The sequence below is a fragment of the Amphiprion ocellaris genome, chromosome 9 (genome assembly GCF_022539595.1).
Source record: "Amphiprion ocellaris isolate individual 3 ecotype Okinawa chromosome 9, ASM2253959v1, whole genome shotgun sequence".
Taxonomy (NCBI): Eukaryota; Metazoa; Chordata; class Actinopteri; family Pomacentridae; genus Amphiprion; species Amphiprion ocellaris.
Window position 1 is genome coordinate 5113274 of NC_072774.1, and position 24988 is coordinate 5138261.

The following is a 24988-nucleotide window of genomic DNA, read 5'->3' on the forward strand; positions in this document are numbered from 1 at the left end:
CTCTTGCACTGTAAATCACTTTTTGAGGGATATTTTTATTATTTGCTTTTGCAGAGAAGGCCGCCATGTAGATCTACACCATCCTATACAATAAGATTTGGTATGTGGCCTTTGATTTAAAAAAAAATGTGGAAAGGTTGTACTAAGTTCTGTTTATTAATCTGTCAATATCACAATTTAAATTACATTAAGGCTGGGATTTAACTCCTATTTTATGTTGTGACCTCCTAACAGGCTTCACTATTGGGTCAATAAAGTGGTCAGAGTCTGTGGAAAGAAAAAAGTTCCATATTTCACCTCTGTTTGAATACAATTCAAACCAAATTTAGTCACATTTCATGCTGAAAAAAAATGCTGCTTTTTCTGTCACTGGCTGCAAAAACAGTGTAAAAAATGAAGTAACCAGAGCTCCTTAATTGATCACACTATAGGACTGTAAAAAGCGCCACTTTTTCTGGCATCTTAGCTGCCAGATATTTTTCACTTTTTCTAGTGAATTTGTTTTTACGGTTCAGTTTCTTAATCCTGTGTGTTTAAGGGGTTAAAAAGTCAAATCCTGAAGTGTTGACATTTCTATACGTGCAATGTAAAACTACAAAAGCAGAACGTGAAAGGAGCTGACAGTAAACATGAGCGTGAGGCTGCACTGATCCTGTGTTTCGACTTTGGTTGATATTTAACAGAACCTTTTTGTTTCCTTTTCCTGCAGACCTCTGTGTGTCTTTCAATGTATTTCAGTGATGGAGGACGTCGCCCCCCAGTGGTCTGATGGAAGAGCAGCAACACAAACTCTGGGTTTTCTCTAATATTACATCCATGTATCTTTGCCTGATTCATTTGTGTCCCCTCCTTGGACTCCTGATAAAACACAGCATATAGTGCACGTTTTAGATACTTGTACTTCCGTCTGGTGACTTCAGAGGGAAACACTTCATTCTTCACTGCGTTTTGAAGGACAGCTGTGGTGACGAGTGACTATTCAAATAAAAGGCAAAGCGTTGTTAAATAGTAAACCAACCTTTGGCTCCTTTTTGACTAGTTACACATTACAGAGCATTTGATCTGTCCTGGACGTCCTTTATCACGACTCTAAAAAACAGATTTCACCTTTTAGCCAGACACTTTCAAGCTGACGTGGTAGTGGAACAATGTCCTTTTTTTTCAGCAAATTATTGCAGGAAAACAGTCTTTTTTTAATATCTTAACTTATCACTTCCTTTTGCAGACAGACTGCGATGAAGAAACATATGGGAGCTCAGATACAGTAGAATAATCTTTGATTCAAAATCTGGAACTGCTGCTAATTTCTGCTTTTTTTGCTTTCTTTTTTTTACTTCAATAGATAATTCCAATTTAAATTAAAGATAACATTAAATGAAGACATTGTTAATGTGGTAAATGACTATTCTAGCTGGAAACAGCTGATTTTTAATGGAATATCTCCATAGGGGTACAGAGGAACATTTCCAGCAACCATCACTCCTGTGTTCTAATGCTACATTGTGTTAGCTAATGGTGTTGAAAGGCTAATTGATGATTAGAAAACCCTTGTGCAGTTATGTTAGCATATGAATAAAGTATGAGTTTCATGGAAAACATGAAATTGCCTGTTTAATTGCTCAGGTAAAAAATAATAATACAACATTTGGATGCCACCAATAAATGATTATAATGCACTAGTAAGGTCCAGTTAGTGGCTGTCTTTGATCACATAATCTTCATGAGCAGGTGGATTTTCTAATTTGTTATGGAATTGTAGACATTCAAGTTTCTTATTTTTAAAAGAAAGATTTTTTTCTTTCGCTTTTAGTTCTGAAAGATGAGATTCATCAACTCAAATGGATTCCATGACAACGTGGAATTAATGTCACATGACCAAAAGCTCCAGATCAGGACAGATACTGAACTGATCTTCAACACTAAACTCTCTGCAGTGGCATATTTTTAATTAAATCATTGTCATTTCTACTAATCATTTTACTCAAGGATCAACAAGTACAGCTGATGCCAGCATCTGATGACTTCCAATGTTAAAATTAGACTAAAATTCATGATCCCAGAACAAAACAACAGTTTTATCAGCACATTTCTCTGTACGGTTACACAGTAAAACGCAGTGCTCAGAAGATCAGCTGATGAGAAAAGCATGAACTGAATTTTCTTACCTTCATGCTGACGGTCGATCTGGCAAACTTCAGGTGTTTCTTCAGGTGTGTGGTGTCTTCTCCTTCAAGGTGAGCTTCGTCTTCAGTCCGCTGAGGTTCTTGTCCAATGATCCGAAGTGTCCAAAGAGTTTAAAGTTGTCCAACTTTCCAAAATAGCGAGCTTTGCAGCAGGCTTGTGGATTTGTAAGAGGTCAAGTAAATGTCCAAATGCAAAAGGGGAACGTCTGAAGGTCAGCAGGCCTTTTATAGGTGCGCGTCACCTTCTGTTGCCATGACTTAAATGATGCACGTACGCGCCTGTGCTTGACCAGTTCTGATCTGGAGCTAAAATAATAATCCATATTGTCCATTTCTGTGTTTCGTTTTTCCACGTATGTGCATGAGTTTCCATCACCTGTCAGAAATGTACGGAGCCTCAAAGCTACCTGAACCTTTTCTGACAGGATCAGCCTCTGATTGAAGCATCTTAGTGACAAATTATTGGACTAAAATCATCTTATAGTCCTAATAACACAGCTAAAGCAGTGCAGCGTAATTTTGTGCGCTATGGCCGCTTAGCTTAATAAAAGTCTCCTGGCAGCTCTGATGGAGCTCAGGATTCATCCACAGAATATTTAAAACAAATAATTAAACCCTATAAACCTAGAATCTGTGTGGAACAGAGACTGAATATTACTGATCTAATGTAATACAAACTATTACCTGCTGCTAAGAGACAATGTAATGTAATGTATTGCTGATCTTAATGAAGGCACCGCTGCTGTGCCACCACATGCGTAAATGCACATGGAGAAGCACTGATGCTGCGGGATGCTGCAGATGTTTATTAACCCTCCTTATCTACACCTTTATGGCAGTACGTGAGCCTCCTTTCCTCGCATGTCTTAATGTTTGCTATCCAGAAGTCGCTGTTGTTGTTGAAGGCTATGAAGTTGGGCTCTCTATGAAAAATTTATTTTCACAGTGAAACTTCTGATGTCCACATTTTCAACATTTCTGGGCAATTTTTGAAAATTTTTTGATGGAAACAAAATGTTTCTTAAGAACATTCACAAAAAATCAACCAAAATCCAGCGAATTTCGCTGGATTTTGGTTGATTTTTTTGGGAATGCTCTTAAAGAAAATATTAGAAATTTTACTGATATACATGTAATCATTTTTGATATTTTTAGGATTTTTGGGGGGAAAATTTTTATTCATTTTTTGAAAGTATTTACACAAATTTTCTTGTCAAATTTGGCAGATTTTTAAAAATGTATATATAAAAAACTTTTAAGGGAAACTTTAAAGAAATTATTGGAATTTTCTTTCTGAAGGTTTTGCAAATTTTTAGAAATTTGGGGATTTTTTTGCTGAATTTTTGGATTTTTTTCAACAAGGAAACAATATTTTTTGGTGCCCATAAATGAAGACAACAGGAAGGTTAAAGCCAGAGGAAATAATCTGACAACCAGCAGCTGTGGGCAGAAAACAGGACTGAAGGAGGTGTAATAATGTTTCTGGAAAATCCCAGAATTACATTCAATGAAAACTGAGCATTACTGTTTCAGAAGTGATTTTACTGTAGTTTCTTAAGTCTTAAGACACTTCAATTATTTCAAGATTTTGGGGGTTTTTCAAGGGGAATTCTTCTTAAAAACTTGCGTAAGGCTTGTGCGGCTGGTCTGAAAATTAACAGAACAGCTGTCAAAAAACCAGTTGCCAACTTAATTAGCCTCCAGAAATGGAGCAGTACTTATAGAAACAGGCCAAACTTGAAGTTCAGAATGTTTATTCTATTAACAGGAACATTAGCTGCCTGTTTGCTGTCAGACATATTTTTAGCCTTAATGTTTCACCCTTGTAGGAAATAATACATCTTTATATGACCAAACTCTGTTTATAAACTAGTAAAAAAAAAAAAAAAAAACACTGACATGTAAGAACGAGGAATTTTTGTTCTTAATATTTGGGTCATTCCATCACAAATCATCAAATTTTTACAGAAATGTCTTTCAATTATCTCTGCATGAAATATGAATATTGATAAAGATAACTGTGGATTTTTCAGGTTCTTGGGGCTAAAAACAGGTCTAAGACTCGCCCAAGACAGTCTGAAACCAGTCCTCAAAAAGTCTAAAACCAGGACCAAAATCAAACCTAAACCAGTCCAAAAATATGTTCAGTACCAGTCAGAATACAATCTGAAACCAGCTGTCAAAAAGTCAAAAACCAGTGTCAAATCGGGATCAAAGTCAAACCTAAACTAAGCCTAAAAAGTCCAAGACCCAAGACAATCTAAAACTAGTCCTAAGCCAAATCCAGTGTGAAATAAATCCAAAACCAACTTTAAATCACATCCAAAACCAAGAGAACCAAGACTGAAACCAAACATAAATCAATATACAATCTGAAACCAGTCCAAAAGCTCTTCTAGAAAGCCCCAGACCATGATACTGCCACCACCATGCTTGATGGTAAGTTTGGTGTTTTTGGGGTTAAAAGTCTCACCTTCTCTCCTCCAAACATATTTCTACTCAGTTTTTGTTCCATCTGACCACAGAACTTTTCTCCAGAAGGCCTTTTCTTTGTCCATGTGGTCAGCAGCAAACTTTAAGGTTCTGCTTCTAGAGGAAGAACTTCCTTCTTCTGGAGCTTCTCAGCTCATGTTCATGTAAAACACTGTGGACACTGAATTGCAGCTGCTTTTTGATGATTCTTGGTTGACTCTTGACCATCCTGACCAATTGTCTCTTAGCAGCAGGTGATAGTTTGTGTTTTCTTCTTGATGGTGGCAGTAACACAACCAGACCATGAACTTTCTACTCGAAAACAGATGATTTTGGGATATTTAGCTGCTTTGAAGTGGCTCCAAGGGATTTTCTGGTGTGTTTAAGTCAATAATTTGCTTTTTCAGATCTTTGCTGAGCTCCTCAGACTTTCCCATTGGAATATTTGTAGCCGAGTCTAACGAGGGAATCAAATGGGCTCTATTTAAATTGGCTCAGAGGAGTCAGCAGCTATAGTCAACTGTAATCCCTCACGAAAATTTAAGAGGCCATGAAACAGAGAAAATTTGATTAATACCACTCTCTACATCACCAAAACTGATAATTCAAGTTACTGTATGTATATTTTTGAAACCAAACAAAAATATTTGCGATATTTCCAGAAAAGCTGAAATAAATATATGAAGAACCCAAATGCATGATTGTTTTTTGTGACAAAGACCTCCTATCGATTCTATAAAATTCATATTTATAGGAGTCATTGGCAACTCAAAACTGTCATGATGCACATGGTCTTTACAAGTGGATGGAAAAGTTTGCTCACAACTGTAAGTATATAAACATAACAGTATAGAGACCAATATAAAGACAGATAACTGTAAATGTACAGATATGGGTGGATGGTGGTATGAACAGTACAATGTGCTTTTATTAGAGTTGTGGTTCCTGGAGTCAGCAGCATTTTTGATTTAATTTGGCTTTATATTAATATAAATGAATCATGTCCTGAAGTGAGAATGTGAATAGGATCTGAAATAGGATTTTTCATACATCATCTTACTTGTACGTGAGAAATTTATATCATGTGTCACAAAACAGGAAACAAAATCAGATCACAAGTGTCTTGTTTTAACGTCGACTGTTTGTGGTTTCAGATTTCTGTGCAGGTTAAAAGTTTAAACCACAGTCAGCATTTCTCACGAAGTCAGTGACAGTAAAAAAAAAGAGAAAAAAACATACTCTAGAGACTTTCATAGTGATGATAATGTTGAAGATAAGACATTATTCTCTTTTGCTGCATGTTTCAGAACCTGAACTAGCTCCTCTTTAGGCTTTTTGCTCTTCGTTTATGAAGGCACAGTATAAAATCTTTGTCTTTATGGCATTTTATCAGTGAGTCACACAGTGTCAGACTTTAACAAGACATGCAATCATGGTCGTAATGTGGCCCTTAAACAAATAAACTCCGCATTAAGGCCTTTTAAGGTGAACAGAACGAGGATTTCAGTCTCCAATCCACTGACGTTTGTGCGTTTCCTGTTTGTGGCGTGAAGTTTTCGATGACTCGTCCTGAAAACTGAACCTTTGACCATGACTGAAGCAAAATTATGAGTTTGCTTAATTACAGAAGACACCACAAAGAGAAGAAAGATAAGCAGAGTGGATGCGATTTACACTATAACTTTATAACACTGTAGGAAACACATAGATATAAACCTTATTTAATGTGGCACAATCAAATTCAATAGTTGACTAAACGTAGAGGATGATAAAATAGACGTAGAGACTCACACACAAGGAAATTATGAAATTTAAGACAATAAATAAGTGGTTTGGATAGTTAAAGATGAATAAAAGATTAAAAAGAGTAATTCAATTAAATTATGATGGATTAAAAAAGAATGTATAGTAAAACAACAACAAAGTAAAATACAAAATACTACTGGATTATAAAACACTATGTAAAAGGGCTGTGACTCATCATAATTTTCATTAATGTGTTGATTATTTTCTGGATTATTTGTTGAAAAAATGACAATCATTGTTTGTCAAAGCTCCCAATGACACATTTTTTTTGTCCAGAACCCAAAAATATTCAATTTACTGTCATAAAGGAGGAAAGAAACCAGAAAATATTCACATTTAAGAAGTTGCAATCACACAATTTGGACATTTTTTCTTTGGGTTGTCAACTATTTTTAACTGATTAACAAAATATTTCACAATTATTTTAATAGTTGACATTAATCTATTACCTGACTAATGATTGTAGCTTGAGAAGGTGCATTTTTAATATAAAATCATCAATATTTTCAGCTCCTCTCACATTATCTGACATGTAGTTCTAGCAGATAGTGGCGTTTAACAAGCAGCAGATAAGATTTATTACATTTTCACGTTATTCACCTTCGTCCTCACTTCTGCCACATATAGTATGCATCACTAGAGAACTTGTTTAACATCAACATATTTTAAAACACACTGAAAAAGAGAAATAAAATGTCAAAGAAAACACAATAATAATCAGAGAAACTGTGACATTTTGCCACTGTCTCTTGTTGGCTGTCTTAGTCATACAGAAATGTTACTAACAGAATGATTATCTACTGTTAGAAACTAGAATTAATGTAGAAAGTACTTATTATGCAGGAAAATAACTGATCATAGTGCAATTTTACCTGTTTTATACAGTTTAGTGGTCTGGTCGAATCTACAGTTCAGCATCTTCGTAAAGGTCACAAGATAAATCTGCTGGAAAAGAAGAAAAAGTGATGTTCAGATGCTTAAATGTGCACTTAGGTTTTGATTATTCCTTAATCTTTACTATTTTCATTAAACATTTCATAGTTTTAGCTCCATTTGGGCCATAAACAGTTAAGTGAAACTATACGACCACTTTTTGACAGAGCTGATTGCAGTGCGGTTTAGAAAGAGATTAAAAGCCAAACAGATGATAGATCAGTGGTATAATCTTTAATAATTTACAAAACCAGTAAAAGTTTGGACTGGCCTACTCATTAAAGGTTTAATTTATGTTAAATATTGAAGACAAACTATGATATAACTCATTGATTGCTTAAAAAACTAGCATAATCAGAGCAAAATATGTTTGACATTTAGATTCCGAGATATTAAACAGGTCGCTTCGTGTCTCCGATCCTGGTTGTAAAGTTAAAGAACTGGATCTCAGTCGAGGTGAGGAACTGGTCCGCTTTGAGAACCTCAGAGTTGCATCTCTACTTTATGCAGATGATGTGCTTCTCTTGCTGTGCGTGTTTAAAATGACATGTGCTTTGTTTAGATGGGGTATATTTAGTTATAACCGGCTCTGTGTGTGGTTTGTCTTTTCAGCAGCACAGATGCTTCTGAATGATCACAAAAATAGCCCTTTAACTGATTATAACACTGGACAGGAAGCGATGTGTTTCTATGAGTCTCTTCTTCAAGTACATGTTGCTGCTTGTCATGTAAACATTACAGTCTGAGAGCAGAGATGACAAATGTAGGCTGGTTTGTGGTTCAGCATGCAGATTATTGACAGAGCCGCCCTCAACTGTTCAGTGTCTGAAAGTGTGTTTACACTGCAGACTGAGAGGAGCAGCTGGTAGATGGACACAGCAGAGACTGTTGCACAAAATGTCCCTGTAAGTTATTTTTTCTATCGCTTTCTAACCCAACTAATCTAATCTGAACACGATGAGATCTGCACACAACTATCCACGTTACCAGTCTGCGGTCTTTCAGGACATCCTGCTGTCTTCTGTGTGATTCCATCGTGGGCGATTCTCCTTTCCATTGATCTGTTGAGTTTCCAGAGACTCACACATGCAAGCAAACTGATGCAACCGATTAAATGTAGGCAACAGTTCAGCAGGAAAAAATGAGTCATCTGATACAGGGGCTAAAAAAAGAAAGAGAGGCAGGGGCGTAAAGTCGGGGGGCCAAAGAGGGCCGACGTTCAGACAGTTTCACCACCAGGGAGCAGTAAAGTTAAAAAGAAACATAAAACACTCAGAACTAATCACAAATTCTGCCCTATTCTAAAAAGTAGAAACAATACTGACATGATGACACCTGCACCTCTGTGGAAACACTGCAACTATGACTAGAAGTCACAACACAAATGTTATTGCAAGAGAAGGCAAAACTTATTACTAAAAAAAGCAAAAGTTGTTGCGAAGAAATGAAAAACTTATTGTGAGGAAATACAGAAGTTATTGCAAGAAAACCTAAATGTTAGCTTAAAGGGTAACAAAACATATCGCAAGAAAATGCATAAGTGACTGCAAGGAAAATGTTATGTTATGTTATGTTATGTTGCAAATGTTATTGTGAGGAAATGCAAAACATTGCAATGAAAGGCAAAAATTACTGTGACAAAATGCAAAAGTTATTGCAAGGGAAAGTTATTGTGATGCCAAACTTATTGCGAGGAAACTCAAAAGTTACTGTGATGAACTGTAAATGTTATTGTTATGAAACACAACTGTTATTGCGAGAAAATGCAAAACTTATTGCAAATGGAATACAAATTGGAATACATAAACTATTACAAAAGAATGCAGAAGGTACAGTACAGAAATGCAAATGTTATTCCAAGAGAAGGCAAAACTTATTACAAGGAAAAACAAGAGTTGTTGCAAGGAAACACAAAAGTTGTTGTGAAGAAACGGAAAAGTTATTGTGAGGAAATGCACAAGTTATTGCAAGAAAACCCAAATGTTAGCTCAAAGGGTAAAAAAACGTATCACTAGAAAATGTAAAAGTGACTGCGAGGAAATGCAAAACATATTGCAATGAAAGGCAGAACTTATGGGAAGAGAATGTAAAAGTTAGAAATGCAAAAGTTATTGTGAAGAAAACTTAAATGTTATTGTGAGAAAACCCAAAACTTACCGCAAGAAAATGCATAAACTATTGCGAAAGAATGCAGAAGGTACTGCACAGAAATGCAAAACTTATTGCAATAAAACTTATTGCAAGAAAATGCAAAAGTTATTGTGAGGAAATGCAGAGATTATTGCGAGGCAATAGTGGTCCTAAAAAAATTCTCACTGTGAAATTTAAGGGGTTCTTTTAAACATCTTTTATCTTTTTATAACCAGAAATTAATTTAAACTAAGATATGAAACTACATATATTATTTTTATTCTTGTTATTGCAAGAATCCTGTTGGTTTCATGTTCAAAAACTGCTTCCCTTAATAAAAACAAGCCTCGACCACAGGCTCAGTCTCGACCGTCTCCTTCCGTTTCTGCGTCGCGTTCAGACTTTCAGCTGCTGCAGTTTTCCTGCAACCCACTGCAGGAAATGCAGTCTGGTTTTATTTGGCCGTCAGTGAAGCTGATTGTTGAACCACTGTGGCAGCATCAGGCCTCCATATCAGCAGAGTCCACGCCCCTGCAGGCTGCCAGATGTGTGATCAATGATTCCCCAAGAAGGCAGCCTGAGTCCTGACCCGGAGGAAGAAGATCCGACACGTAGCTGTGGTGGTCTGAGGAGGGCGCAGCGGAGCGGACACTTTATTCCCCACGAGGCTCCTCCTGAAGCCCTGAAGACACGCGTGGAGGCAGGCAGGCAGGGGGTGAGGAGGGTGAGGAGGAGGAGGAGGAGGAGGAGGACTTCATTTACGGTGGGTGTGAGGATCCACATCTCAGGTGACCGGAGGACGCAGACCGAGAGGACTGCGGCGGAGGAACGGTACGTCGCAGCAGCTCTGGAGGCTTTAGGACATTTCTTCTGTGTTTTATTTCAAATTCGACATTTTTCCGGTGTTTCTTATGACCACATCTGCCCTGTTGGGTGATTTTACTTTAAATAAGTCGGTTCTGTGGAGGTTTTATTTCAGAAACGCTGATGTAAACTGTTTGGATGAAGCTGGGAAATGTAAACTGGCTGCTCTTCCTCTGACAGGACGCAGACATGGAGGAGAAGAACGAGATGGAAATGCTGTCTTCAGCCAAACCCGAACAAAACGGAGATTTAAGGTACAAAAAATACACTTTAAATCCTTTATTTCTCCAAATTAAGAACCCAGTTTATCAATTCTAGACCTGAGTATCATTTTGAGACAGTTTACAGGAGTGTAAACATTTTTTTTCCATTTTTAAATAATAATAAAAATAGATTTAAAACAACCAGAGAGGATTTGCAAAGTGCTGAATGTGTTATAAAATAACAAAAAATATGTGCAAAACAGGAACTAAACTAGTAAATAAATAAATAAAGTACTGAAAAGGCTGGACAGAGCAGGAAGTCAAGCTTTAAGATCAAATTCTCCAAATAATTACTAAAAGATACAGAAAACCTCTTGAGATGTTTATCAAAAGTCTCCACAGAGGAGGAGTAGAATCTGATTGTACAGGAGACGCCTAGAAGTCCATTAGGAGCAGAGAAACTCTTATTTAAACCTTATAAATGAATAAATGAACATTTAAACTAAATTCTGTGTGGCAGGGTGTCAGTGCAGCGGTTTCATACTTTTAATCCACTTCTGTGCTCCATTTTTTTCATAATTTTAGCCACCAGTTGCTTTGCAGATTCAGAATAATGATAGAAAATCTAAATAACAAATAAATTATGTTTTACTTCAGTTTAGGTTAAGATGAGATGATATTTATTGATCACAAGTGACCAAACACTTTGTAAAGTTATTAAAAGGAGCCTCATGTTAACCAGCTGCTACATTAAACTCATACATATCGGCAGGTATAATCCATTAATACACAATACTCTCAAACAAATCATCCTGCATTTTGATTTCTTTAGCGGTAATTTGATGCTGATTGTTGTGTAGTTTTCCTGAAGTAGCATTTAGAATGAGTGAATGAATCGTGGTATGTAAAAAACATGCAAATTATTCTGTATATTTAACATGAAGGCTGCAACTGATGATTGTTTTTCTTGTAGATTTAAGTAACTGTTGTTAAATAAAGCAAACATGATGTTAAAAATAGATTTACTATTGACAAATGAGCAGCAAAACGACTAAATAGAATAAGAAAAACAGGATACGGGTGGTAAAAATGGTAAGAGATAAATAAAAGATAATACAAGAAATACAAATAACAGAGAAATTACGGTTCTAAAATGGACAAATGGATTGTAGTAAAACAGCAAAATGTTAATAAAGTAATATAGGATAAGATAAATAGTTAGGATGATTGAATAAAGTTGAAAAAATATTAATAATAAATCTTTAAAATGATAGAAACTACAGGTACAAGCTGCAACGAATACTCATTTTCATATATGATTAAACATCTATGATGTTAAAAAATGATTTAGAGACTAATGTAGACAAGCATACAAGGAAATTAAAGACAATTAGTAGTTTAGATAACAAGGTAAATAAAAAGATAATATGAGCAATAAATATAAACTAGGATAACTGCATGAATTGTTTATATTTCAACAGCTGTAAAATAAAATAGAATGAGATAAATAATAATGAAGATAAACAAATAAATTGCATGTATAAATACTTTAACATTATGAAATACCACATAAAAGGGGATACAAATTATTATTTTTTAAATTATGTCAATTTTTTTTTTTTTTTTTATTAATCGATGTGGTGAAAAATGTTTCCCAAAATTGCCAAATGCCTTCTCTCATCTATAGCGCAAAGATATTCAGTTTACAGTCTCAGAGGAGGAAAGAATCCAGAAAATATTCACATTTAAGACCTATTTTTCTTTCTTTAACCAAACAATCAATTATCAGAAAAGCTGGCGAATGGTTTAATGCTCGATTAATCATCTCGGCTCTCTTGGATGTCACGATGTTTTTATGTCCAAAAGAGAAAATGAGGATGACGACGACTTGAAAGGAAAGAAGAAGAAGAAGAAGAAAGAAGAGAAGATACCGATGGTCGGACCCATAGCCGTGGTAAGTTCAGCGTCACACCATGATTTCCAGCTGAACTGTGGTTTACGATTGTTTTTTCATTTCCCTGATTTATGATTCACAGTTTTATAGAAATGTGTGTTTGAGGTTAAAGGGTCAGAGTGATGTTAAAAGTCCTGTTGTAAGACTGTAGACCGACTGTACTCTGTAGACTTTAGTCGAATTTTAAGGGTTGGACCCTACAATATCATATAAAATGCAAAGTTATCAATTTCAATATTAAGATCAGGGCCCCTACAATATTACATGCTATGCAAATTTATCTAATTATTTAGTGTTAGGGTGCTACAATATTTGTTTTGCCTAATTACCTAACTGCTTAAAGTTTGGACCATGTACCAGTTAAATATTTGTGTTTGGACCCTACAATACTATATATAAAAAGCAAATTTACCTATTTAACATTCAGACCCTACAATATTATCCGTTATTCAAATTTATTGGATCATTTCAATGTTAAGGTATCTACCCTACAATATTTGTTTATGTAATTCATGCGAATACTAGTGTTAGGGCCCTACAGTATTACAAATTCTGCAAATATATCTCACAAATTGAAATATTAAGGTTAAGACCCTACAATATTGCATTGAATCGACATGTATCGGACTAATTAAGGTTCAGACTCTGCAATATTAATTGTTAGTTACCCCCCAAATTGAAATGCTAAACGTAAGACCCTACAAATTGTATAAAATTCATAAAATTTTGATTTATCCAACTAATTGAAGTTTGGACCCTACAATACCGTTTTTCGTGCAGATTATCCAGACTCGTTAAATATTGAAATTTGAACCCTACCCTATTACATTAAAGAGAAAATTATTAATTATAATTTATTCAGTAAGGTTCAGACCATACAATGTTATTTGTTCTGCAAGTTCCCCTGACTCATGTTAATGTTGGTGTTAGGACCCTACAATATCATATAAAATGCAAATCTACTTGACTAAGGTTTGAAACTTGCATTTGTTATGCACACGTACCTGTAATTTAACTGTTAAGGTTAGGACCCAATTATTTTGTTTAAAAAAAAAATATGCGAATTTACCTCACAAATTTAAACATTAAAGTTAGGACCCTACAAGGTGATATAAAATGCTGACTGTTTGCAATTCAGATTGTATAATATCATTTGTTGCGCAAATTGACCAGACTCATTTAATTATTAAGGTTAGGACCCTACAACATTATATACTCTAACAATTGACCTGACTAATTTAGATTAATAGTTAAGGTTCAGACCCTACAAATTATACATGAAAACCAAACAAATCCCAAGATTTCATACGAGCAGGCAGGCTGTCAGTATTCATTTGGTACATATTTGCAGTAAAAATGAACACAAACAGAATCTCTTCGTGTTGATAGTTAAATATTAAGGTTGGGACCCTACAAGATCAATATTTCTGCATATTTTTATAGACATGAGAAGTTCTGTGTGTTTGTGTGAGGTTATTGGGTGAAGAGTGATGTTGAAAGTTGTGTTTTGGGACTGTGTAATCTTTCAGGAATAACACTGAGGTGAGTGTTTGTGAGGTAAGAGGGGAAGTGTGGAGGGAGGATGGGAGTGCAGCACATCCTCCTGTTGTTCGGCTGAACTCCACCAGCCTCCTGCTGTGAGCGGAGAATAGCTGCTTCCAGCTCTGGTTTCCTTCTTCAAGCTGCTCTCTTTTGGTGTTTGTCTCTTTCATGTGCAGTTCAGGTTTTCGGACAACTTGGACACGCTCATGATCCTGGTCGGGACGTTGATGGCGATGGTCAACGGCGTGGTGCTTCCTCTCATGTGCATCGTGTTCGGAGACATGACGGACAGCTTCATCTCGGACTCTGCAGCCGGCCTCGGCAACATCACCTTACCCCCCAGTGCGTGTCCACATGCAGCCCACTCGAATGCATAAATAGGGGGAAATGTGGCCCCTTTTTAACTGTGTTTTTGTCACCTTTTTGTTTTCAGATTTCACAGACTTTTACGCAAACAGCACCTTACAAGAGGAAATGACAACGTAAGGCTTAATATGTTTCCTCAGGGCCGATATTAATAACAGATAAAAAATACAAATTTATCTGACTAATTAAAGTTTGGCCCCTACAATATCTGTTAAACAAATTAACGTGACTCATGTAAATATTAAGGAGTGGACCATACAATATTTTTAATTAATTAAATAAATAAATAAATAAATAATTAGATATTGATGTCCGGCCCTACAATAATGAGTGTTATTCAGATTTACTTGATACACTTAAAGATTAAAGTTCGGGCCCTATAGTATTAATAATTATGCAAATTTACCTGACTAAGTAAGATGTTAAAGTTCCAACCATACACTATTATTAGTTATGTAAATTTACCTGACTAATTTAAATATGAACCTTAGGACCCTACAACGTAATGTAAAAGTACCTGACTATTTTAGGCATTAGTATTAGGACCCTACAATATTGTTAATTATGCAAATTGATCTGATTAATTTAAATATCATGGTTAGAAAACTACAATGTCATACATGGAAAACCCAACGGCTCCCAAGATAGTGATGTAAAGTAAAATTCTAAATATCAGATCCATTAATCAGCCGATAATCGATCGATCCTCACTTTATGTGATCAACAATAGAGCCAGTTGTCTTTCTCAGGTGAAAATATCTTTTCTCTCCTGGCAGCTTTGCCATCTACTACTCCATCATGGGAGCTGTGGTCCTGGTTGCCGCCTACCTGCAGGTGTCCTTGTGGACGCTGGCGGCCGGTCGGCAGGTCAAACGGATCCGCACCTTGTTCTTCCACCGAATCATGCAGCAGGACATCGGCTGGTTTGATGTCAATGAGACGGGAGAGCTGAACACTCGACTCACAGAGTGGGTAACCAAAAAAAAACAAACTAAACACTCTGTTTATGTTTTGGTATTCTGTTTTCCATGCAAAGTTTCCAGAAAATGTTTTTTTCTTCCAGTCATGATTCATAAATGTTGCTTTGAAGATCATTGTTGGACCATGTTGTCTGTATTTCCATGCACAGTGACATCTATAAGATCCAGGAGGGCATCGGAGACAAGACTGGGATGCTGATTCAAGGCTTCACCACCTTCATCGCGTCCTTCGTCATCGGCTTCACCAAAGGCTGGAAGCTGACCCTGGTCATCCTGGCTGTGAGTCCTGCTCTGGGCATCTCTGCTGCGCTCTTCAGTAAGGTTTGTGGATCTTTCTGCCTCTTCTGTTGCTGTCCACATGTTTGACGTTGATGACCAATAATAAGTTCCAGAGGCGGGGGGCAGAGCGGCTGAAGGCTCTGGAGCCCATGGTGGTCATACGGGCAGGAGGGATGGTGAGGTTGAGGGAGGAAGATGATCTGAGAGTCCGACTGGGTGTGTTTATGTGGAGGAGATCAGTGAGGTACAGAGAGGCGAGGTTATGGAGGCCTTGAAGGTTAGCAGCATGGTTTTATAGATGAAGCGGTGAGTGATTGGAAGTTGTTGGAGAACAGGGGTGATGTGGTGGAGAGAAGGTGTCCTGGTGATGATCTGGGCTGCAGCATTCTGAACTAGTTGGAGTTTATGGAGTGACTTGAGGGGGAGACCAGAGAGTGGTGCAGGATGGCAGAGCTGATAGGGGTGAGGGAGGGATGGAGATGGATGATGTTATGGAGATGGAAGCAGACTGAGTGATGTTATTGATGTGGGTTTGGAATGACAGAGTGCCGTCAAGCACGACACCCAGACTCTTGACCTGAGAGGAGGGGAAAAAGAGGAGTTGTCGAGAGTAATGGTGAAACTGTGTGCTTCTGTGAGAGTCAAAACCTCAGTTTTGTCACTGCTGGAGGAGAACCAGGATTTGATTTCCTGTAGACAGTCACAGAGGGAGGGTGGAGGTGGGTTTGGTAGAAAAGTAGAGCAGTGTGTCATCTGCTGAAACTGAATGTTCTATTTACGGAATATGTAGCCAAGTGGAAGAAGATAAATAATGAAGAGGATGGGACCAAGAACAGAGCCTTGGTAACACCAGAGGAGAAGAGAGAGGGCTGGGATGTGAATGTTCTTACCCGAGAGATATGACGTGAACCAGTCCAGGAGTGTGCATGATAAACCGATGGATGCCAGTCTATGGAGCAGGACTCAGGTCGAGAAGGATGAGCATGGATGAGAGTCCAGAGTCTGCTGCCGTCAGGAAGTCGTTGGTTATTTTGAGAATAATAACTCAGTGTAATTTCCCCTCTTTGACAGGTGCTGACGAGCTTCACATCCAAAGAGCAGACAGCTTATGCCAAAGCTGGAGCAGTAGCAGAAGAGGTGCTTTCTTCCATCAGGACAGTTTTTGCCTTTAGTGGTCAAGAGAAAGAGATCGACAGGTGAGTGCACAGAGTATACAGTCAACATATGCAAACAGCAGGAAAATACTGTATAAAATAAATAAAGCAGCAACATCAATTAATGCAGTGGGTGAAATAAAGTAACATGAAGGTAATTTTTAAAGATGAGTTTTGATGAAATTACCCCTCTGAACTCTAAGCAATCAGTTTTCTTCATTAGAAGCTCATTTTTCATTGCAATATAAATTCCTGCAGCTCTACAGAAACAGCACAACCATGACTTAGAAGTAAAGAGAAGCCAGACAAGTCTCCTTTAAATTAATGCCATAAATCTTTTTTTTTTTAAAAACACACAAACAAAAATGAAATAGATTTTCTTGATTTTTTCATTTTACAAAATTTTAAAAACCTGGAATAAGTATATGTATAATTTTTCCAAGTGCCCACAGGTGTTAATAATACTGGAAAAAAAACAAAAAAAGGGAGCTCTACATAAAAAGGTATTTTACTACTTAGGTTTGTAATTTGTTTCTACGTGTGTACACAGCCTGCAGATTAAATATCACCATTTTAGGCTTGGATTTTCCAACAGAGCAGCACATTCCAATTTCCATTTTTATTGTTTCGGGCTCCGACTAATATTGTAACTTTAGAGGATATCATGCCTTTCATACATTCATATTTTCTGCTCAACAAAGAGACACATTTGGACAGAGCAGATAAATAAGAATCCACGAAACAATCACAGTCTCGGCAGAAAAAGGCTGTAACTTAATAAACCCCTGGAAAAATTGAATTAATGTTTCCTGCATCCATTCTACATCCCTTCATTTGTGTGTGCTGCTGTCACTGCAATCTAATTTCAAATCGACTCCTTTCAGTAGAACTCATGTGTTTTGTGCCTCAGGTATCACAAGAACCTGGAGGACGCTAAGCAGATGGGGGTGAAGAAGGCGATCTCTGCTAACATCGCTATGGGCTTCACCTTCCTGATGATCTACCTGTCCTACGCTCTGGCTTTCTGGTACGGCAGCACGCTCATCCTGAAGGGGGAGTACACCATCGGATCTGTGCTCACCGTGAGTAGGACGCAGTGAAGTTCTGCATTATTTGTGTCGTTTAAAAGGACGTCTGGGTGTAACTCGTTTATCTTTTCAGGTGTTTTTCGTTGTGCTAATCGGAGCTTTCACATTGGGACAGACGTCTCCAAACATCCAGACGTTTGCCAGCGCCCGAGGAGCTGCACATAAAGTGTACGCCATCATCGACCATGTAAGAGAAGCCGCTTTTCAGAAAAATCTCTGCTGCTGGACAGTTGTCAGCTTGCATTATTGCACCTGCAGTCTGGACTTGGGCGCTCTGCAGAGCTGCTTTGATGGTGCAGTCAGTTATGAAACGCTGGATTTTGCTCTAATTGGAGCTCCTGCTGTTTGAATGAAGGACCAGCAGGTCGTCTGTTTCACAGCCGAGACTCTCCTCAACCTTCTTCCACCGACTGAATTCTACTTATTTTCCTAAAAATAATTGCACAGTGTGATTATTAATGCAGTGAGATTATGATGGATAGCAGTTTTGCTGTGCAGATAAAGGCCTCTTCAGTGAGCTAGAGAAATATGAAGCAGAACCAGTTGGTTGAACTGAACCACTTTTAGGATAGTTTGGGACTAAGTCTCGCCTGCAGTTACTGTGTGACAGCTTGGTGTTTAGCCTGCAGTGCTTGTGTCAGTCTCTCATTGGGACAACACACTCAGGTTAGTTTAGAAAAGCAGATGCAGGATACGAGAAACTACTGGTTTAGTAACACATCTGTTTGCACATGAACACAAACGCACACAGCCTCAAGCAAAACTGAAAAAACATGAGATCTCCTATCAGGGTTTTTTAGTTGTTGTTGCACTCTGGACAAATTTTTAATCGCAGTTGGTTTGGTTTTTATTGACTGTATCTATTTAGCTGTACTCCTTTGTCTCTATTAGACTGTATGTGTTGTCCTTGTCTTTTACTGAGAAGCATAAAGGCGCTCTAAAGATAACTTTTACTGTCTGTCCAAAGGGCTCAGGCACCCAAGCGAGACATTAAACAGTCTCAAATAATCATCAACACAGAGCTCAACCTTTCTCAGCAGTGAAGCAGGAGGCAGAAGAACACAGCTGTGCGTGTGTGTGTGTGTGTGTGTGTGTGTGTGTGTGTGTGTGTGTGTGTGTGTGTGTGTGTGTGTGTGTGTGTGTGTGTGCAGCAGTGAAAACACAAAGAGCTGTGGAAATAAACATTAACCTTGTCAAACACACTGGGCCTAACCTGCAGGGCTAACCGCCTTCCTCCCATTGTCTGTTTGAGGTCACGATAAGAATCACGTTCTTGATCTCACCAAACTACAAACCAGAACAGAGCCGAGGATTAGAAGTGAGTGAAATGTTGTTGGCTCTTTGTTTTTACAGAATCCAACCATAGACAGCTATTCAGAAACTGGCTTCAAGCCTGACTTCATCAGAGGAGACATAGAGTTCAAGAACATCAACTTCACCTACCCCTCGAGGCCGGACGTCCAGGTACGTCAAAGCAGCCCACAGATATGAAGCTGTTAACCACATGCTCCTCATAACTGAGATTGTTATCATTTGCAGATATTACATAACTTGAGTCTGGATGTGAAGAGTGGACAGACCATCGCCTTAGTGGGCAGCAGCGGTTGCGGTAAAAGTACCACGATCCAGCTGCTGCAGAGGTTCTACGATCCTCAGGAAGGAGCTGTGAGTGAGACTTTATAAAGCACTTTGTGCAAAGGATTCAGTATCTATCATTTCATACTCAGATGGACAACAGTTGAAAAGAAAATCAGAAACTCAGTGCAACAAAAGTAAATCCACTTGTCATCAGTAAAACTGAGTCCACCCAAGATTTCTAATCAGCCTAAATGCATGAACACGGTTCTAAAATGAGCCACTTCTATTTGTATGTCTGCATCATGGCTCCACATCAAAGAGAATTTAACAGAAGAACTGAAAAATGTAACTGTGAGACTTCACAAAGATGGTAAAAGATACAGGAAGATCAACTAAAAATCTGTGAAACACAGTGTCAGCAGTAATCAGGAGGTATAGAAGGAACCATAATACCACTAATCATGGCTCTAGTGGTCGTCCTCCTAAAATAACTCCATAGACAGTGAACTGCTTTTATAATCTAGCTGTGAAAAACACACAGCAGCTGCTTCAGACTTGGTACAGGAATTATCAATGAAGGAAAGTTCAGAACATCAAGAAGAAGAACAAGAAAAACAATCTTGCTTGATGTTTGCCACAACATTGCAAGATGAAACTGTTAAAGTGCACAAACAGAAGCCAGATTAATGTTGGAGAACAATCTTTGATCAGATGAAGATAAATTTGTTGGGCTCAGATGGAGTCCAGCATGTTTGGTGTGAACCTGACCAGGACTACCACAGTGGATGCATAGTCCTGACACTGAAGCATGGAGGTGGGAGTATGATGATGATGTGACAGGATTAGGGTTAGGTGTTGGGGAGACAACATTTATAGATGAATGTTTGTGGATAAACCAAAATATTGGCTGACAAGATGCTGGAAAAGAGGAATATTCCAGCATGAGAACCAAGGACAAATACGGCGATGACTTGAATGTAGTAGAAGACCTTTGGGGTATTTCAAAGTAACATCAATCCCTTCAATGAAGAGCAACTGAAGAAAATGGTCCTTAAAGAAAGTAATATGAGAAAGAAATATATGAAGTCCTGAAAAAATAAAAGTAATGAAAGATGTACTGACTTTTGTTGCATTTAGTTCCTACTTTGGGGCCTGAATCTTAATATGGTAAAACTGAACTGTTTACATCAGAGCAAATACCTGCTGTTCATTTTTGAAATACTGCAACTACTGTAAGATGACAGTTTTTCGACATTTCTGTGATATTGCACTTAATTCTGTTGTACATAAATGGACACATTGACAGTAAAGATTCAAACTAACTGCTGCACCTTTTGACTCGATCGCTGCAGGTGTTCATTGACGGTCATGATATCCGCTCTTTGAACGTTCGCTACCTGAGGGAGATGATCGGGGTGGTGAGTCAGGAGCCCATCCTCTTTGCCACCACCATCACCGAGAACATCAGATATGGCCGACCTGACGTGACGCAGCAGGAGATCGAACAGGCCACCAAGGAAGCCAACGCCTACGATTTCATCATGAAACTCCCCGATGTAGGACGGCATTCATGACTCCTGAGGTTGTAAATAACTCTGAGTGGTTCTTACTAACGCTGAGACTCTTGTTGTTGAGCAGAAGTTTGAGACGCTGGTAGGAGATCGAGGAACTCAGATGAGCGGAGGACAGAAGCAGAGGATTGCCATCGCTCGAGCTTTAGTCCGAAACCCTAAAATCCTTCTGCTGGACGAAGCCACGTCTGCTCTTGACGCTGAGAGTGAAACTGTTGTACAAGCTGCACTGGATAAGGTACAAACACATCAAGTCACTTTGTGTTTTTAAGGGCAATGTTGCAATTTGAAATTCAGACAAGTAAAGCCATCATCATAAATACAAGTACTGTCCTCATTTAGAGAAGCTAGTGGTGCAGTGTTGGTCCTGACTGAAATAGCTCAACAGATTGGCGTAAAATTTTTCTACAGACATTCATGTTCCCCATTTTTACCTTTTTACTAAAAATGCCATGTCTACAAGTATACATACACCTTGAAATTACCTACATTGTTTTGAAAAAATGCAGTTTGTCTCCCATTCAAAGTGGTCCTGCTAATTTCTGCCATGTTCTAGACTGTTCTAATGGACTACAATCTCAAAGCATTAATGCAGTAGTTCTCTAGTCAGTTACTAGTCATGACTGAAACCAATCATCTCAGTGTGAACTTCCAGTTTCACATTGTTGCTGCTCACAAGACGTTTAAAGGTTCTAAAGTCAGAATCCAAAGATCAGCACCAAGAGCATCCTGATGAATGTGAGCAGTTCTGGTAGCAACATGTCCATCAGACACTCCAGCAGACCAAGAACAAGGCTGGTCTCCATGGATCAGACCAAGGAGGACTCCACTTCTCCAAGACAGACACACTAAAGCTCAGCTGGACCTGCAGCACTTCTCTACCCACTTACTGCTCAGTTACAAGTCATGTCTGAAGGAAACGGCATCATGAGAAAAGAGGAAACATGGAGATTGTGGAGGAGAACATCAGGCAGTCTGCAGAAAAACTGCTCCTTGGGCAGCATTGGAGCTTCCAACAAGACAATGATGTGAAACATGGAGCCGACGTGGTGAAGAAATGGTGAAGAGAAAACAATGAGAAGATGTTGGAGCGTCCCAGCCAGAGTCCAGACCTGAATCCATCCAGAATCTGTGGAGGAAGTGAAGAGCAGAGTGATGGAGAGGAAGCCTTCAAAGAGCTGGAGATGGACACTTGGAGGAACTAAATCCCAGTGGAGACCTGCAGAGAGGCTTTAATACTAAAGACTAAAATTAGATAAAATCCATCATTCACATCTCTAACACAGTGTCTTACTTTCTTTTGTCACTTGTTTATGTAACTTCCTGCCAGAAGAAACATGTTGGTCATATAAAAATTCAGACACTAGAACAACTGTTAATAAGGATACCAAAGTATAGGCTCATATGAATTGTAATTTGTTTCACTGTGAGCAATATCACAATGCCCCAATTGCAAACATGAATAAATGTTTAATTTCCTCTTGTATTTCTGTGCAGGTCCAACAGGGCCGCACCACCATCATCGTGGCTCATCGCCTCTCAACCATCAGAAACGCTGACGTGATCGCCGGCTTCCAGAAAGGTGAAGTTGTCGAGTTGGGGACTCACAGCGAGCTGATGGAAAATAAAGGCGTCTACCACACACTGGTCACCATGCAGGTAACAAGCAAACACCTGAACACAGAGCATCACATCAGGACAGCCAGTGTTTCATACCGTTTGTGTGGTTGTCTTTCAGACATTTCAGAAAGCCGATGAGGACGAGGAAGATGAGGATGAGGGATCTGCAGATGAGAAGAGCCCATTAACAAAGCAATTTTCCAATTCTTCAGTGCGACGGAGGAAATCCACGAGAGGTTCATCAGTCACTGCCTCTGAGGGGGGGAAAGAGGAGAAAGAAAAGTTAACGGAAAAGACAGAAGAGGTGAGCTGAAACACAGAAATTAGGACACATTTTGGACGACAAGTCGCTCTGTTTTTGGTTTCCGAGCCACTTTCCAGTATGACTTTCTGAATCTGTTTCAAAGACAAACCAAGCTTGTTCTTCCTCCCTGCAGGATGAAAACATTCCTGGAGCGTCCTTCTTCAAAGTCATGGCTCTGAACGTCTCTGAGTGGCCTTTTATTCTGGTGGGAACCATCTGTGCCATCATCAACGGCGTCATTCAGCCTCTGTTCGCTGTTCTCTTCTCAAGGATCATCACCGTACGTCACTCTGCATCTCATTTTAGTGTTTCAGGTTCAGTTTTAAAAGCTGGAAATGAGGTAAATGAGTTTGTTTTTTGTTTTTTTTAAATCTCCTCAGGTGTTTGCAAACCCGGATCACGAAGTGGTCAGGGAACGATCCAATTTCTTCTCGCTCATGTTTGTTGCTATCGGGGCTGTGTCCTTCATCACCATGTTTCTGCAGGTATGTACATACAGTACGGTTAGTCATATAAATACAACATTTCAGGAAATATTTAATTTCTTGACAAGAGCTAGATGTAAATATTGGGGGCTGATACTGAGATTTTTGGTAACCAAGGAGGCTGATATTTTAGTAAAAAGCGAAAAAACAACACCATTGAAATACGTCCGTCCTCATTTATGTCTTACATGCTGCATCTTGAAGTGAACATTTATTTTGAAATCTAATCCCCTTGTAATCTTCAGTTTACCAACAATAGTCCATTTTGTGGCTTTAAGTTTCTCAGTCTTTCATTGTGGGCTAATATTTAATTCAGTAGTACAATGAAAGGTTGTTTTCAACAATACAGTCATATAGTTCAAAGATAAAGTGCATTTTTATTGACTTTTTATTGAGTGCGGCACTATAAATCAACTAGCAAGTTCATCAAGATTAAAGGCTATGTTAGGATTTGAAATAAACTTTCATCTTTTACTTTCAGACACTGACATATTGGATCATCCTCACTCCAGAGAGTCATTGTAAATTAAATATGACATGAAATATGCTCGAAATTTCATTCGGCATCTTCTCAGATAGTCTTCTGCCATTTCACTGCAATTCTTCTTACCGCCTCTCCGAATTCAGTTAACTATTCACCTGAACAGTTTATGATGTTGTACATAGTGTCACTGTTATCAAAATATATGGTTTGGTCCATGAGATGTGATGCAAAATACCTAATTTGGTTATCGCGGAAAACTAAACAGATGCCATTGCACCAAAATTTCATGCTATTATGGAATAAGTCAACGTATCACAGTACATTTGGCAAAAAACACTTGGACTAGAAGAAAATTTTTCGAAATGTTAAATTCTGTTTGCCTAAAATAAGTCTTTCTCCACATCTTCATCCTCAAACAAAGAAGGGTTGAAAGTTCTTCATTTAGCCCACACACATGATTTAGACATGTCTGTTTTTCTTGCAGGGTTTCTGTTTTGGTAAATCTGGAGAAGTTCTCACCCTGAAACTGAGACTCAGTGCCTTTAAAGCCATGATGAGACAGGTGAGTCACCAGGACAGGGTTCTGTAAGAAAACCACCTGTAAAGTAGTAATCATCCAGAGTTTGTGTCTTAAATCGGTTCCTAAAGAAAGCAGAAAAATGAAATTAGCAGAGGATGTTCTATCATTCTTCAGAGACTATTTTTCAGCTGCTCTTTGCTCTATCTTTCTCTTAAAAAAAAACCCAAAAGTGTTCTGCTGGATTCAAGTCAGGCCACATACTTGTCCAGGTCATAGTTTTCACTTTTTCTTCTCCACAAACTCTTGTGTGATTTAGTTCTTTGGATGGTTCTCCTGCTGGAATATTCCTCTTCTTCCAGCTTCTTGTCAGCCAGTATTTTGGTTTATCCTCAGATATTCATCTATAAATATCATCTCCCCACATCATCACACTTCCACCTCCATGCTTCAGTGTCAGGACTATGCATTCACT

General features: G+C 38.3%; 1 protein-coding gene and 1 long non-coding RNA gene across 3 annotated transcripts in view; one reads left to right on the forward strand and one right to left on the reverse strand.

The window, feature by feature from the left end:
* Nucleotides 1–6319: 6319 nt before the first annotated feature.
* Nucleotides 6320–10067, reverse strand: LOC118471602 (uncharacterized). The gene is made up of 2 exons (XR_004848942.2): nt 8382–10067; nt 6320–7406 (listed from the first exon to the last, which is right to left on the reverse strand). It is a non-coding gene; the product is annotated as an uncharacterized LOC118471602 (long non-coding RNA).
* abcb4 (ATP-binding cassette, sub-family B (MDR/TAP), member 4) overlaps nt 8251–24988 on the forward strand; it is a 28025-nt gene continuing 11287 nt past the window's right edge. The window contains exons 1-19 of one of the 2 annotated variants that reach the window (XM_023290005.3): nt 8251–8299; nt 10569–10642; nt 12458–12545; nt 14264–14429; nt 14521–14569; nt 15230–15421; nt 15583–15754; nt 16784–16908; nt 17777–17948; nt 18028–18141; nt 19308–19418; nt 19494–19619; nt 20885–21088; nt 21171–21341; nt 22601–22762; nt 22842–23027; nt 23161–23307; nt 23408–23512; nt 24481–24558. In XM_023290005.3, coding sequence (XP_023145773.2) covers nt 8264–8299; nt 10569–10642; nt 12458–12545; nt 14264–14429; nt 14521–14569; nt 15230–15421; nt 15583–15754; nt 16784–16908; nt 17777–17948; nt 18028–18141; nt 19308–19418; nt 19494–19619; nt 20885–21088; nt 21171–21341; nt 22601–22762; nt 22842–23027; nt 23161–23307; nt 23408–23512; nt 24481–24558 — 2478 coding nt within the window. In that variant the 5' untranslated portion in view covers nt 8251–8263. Of the gene's footprint in view, nt 8300–10213; nt 10356–10568; nt 10643–12457; nt 12546–14263; nt 14430–14520; nt 14570–15229; nt 15422–15582; nt 15755–16783; nt 16909–17776; nt 17949–18027; nt 18142–19307; nt 19419–19493; nt 19620–20884; nt 21089–21170; nt 21342–22600; nt 22763–22841; nt 23028–23160; nt 23308–23407; nt 23513–24480; nt 24559–24988 lie in introns of those variants that run through there. The other variant, XM_023290006.3, reaches the window with a different exon arrangement.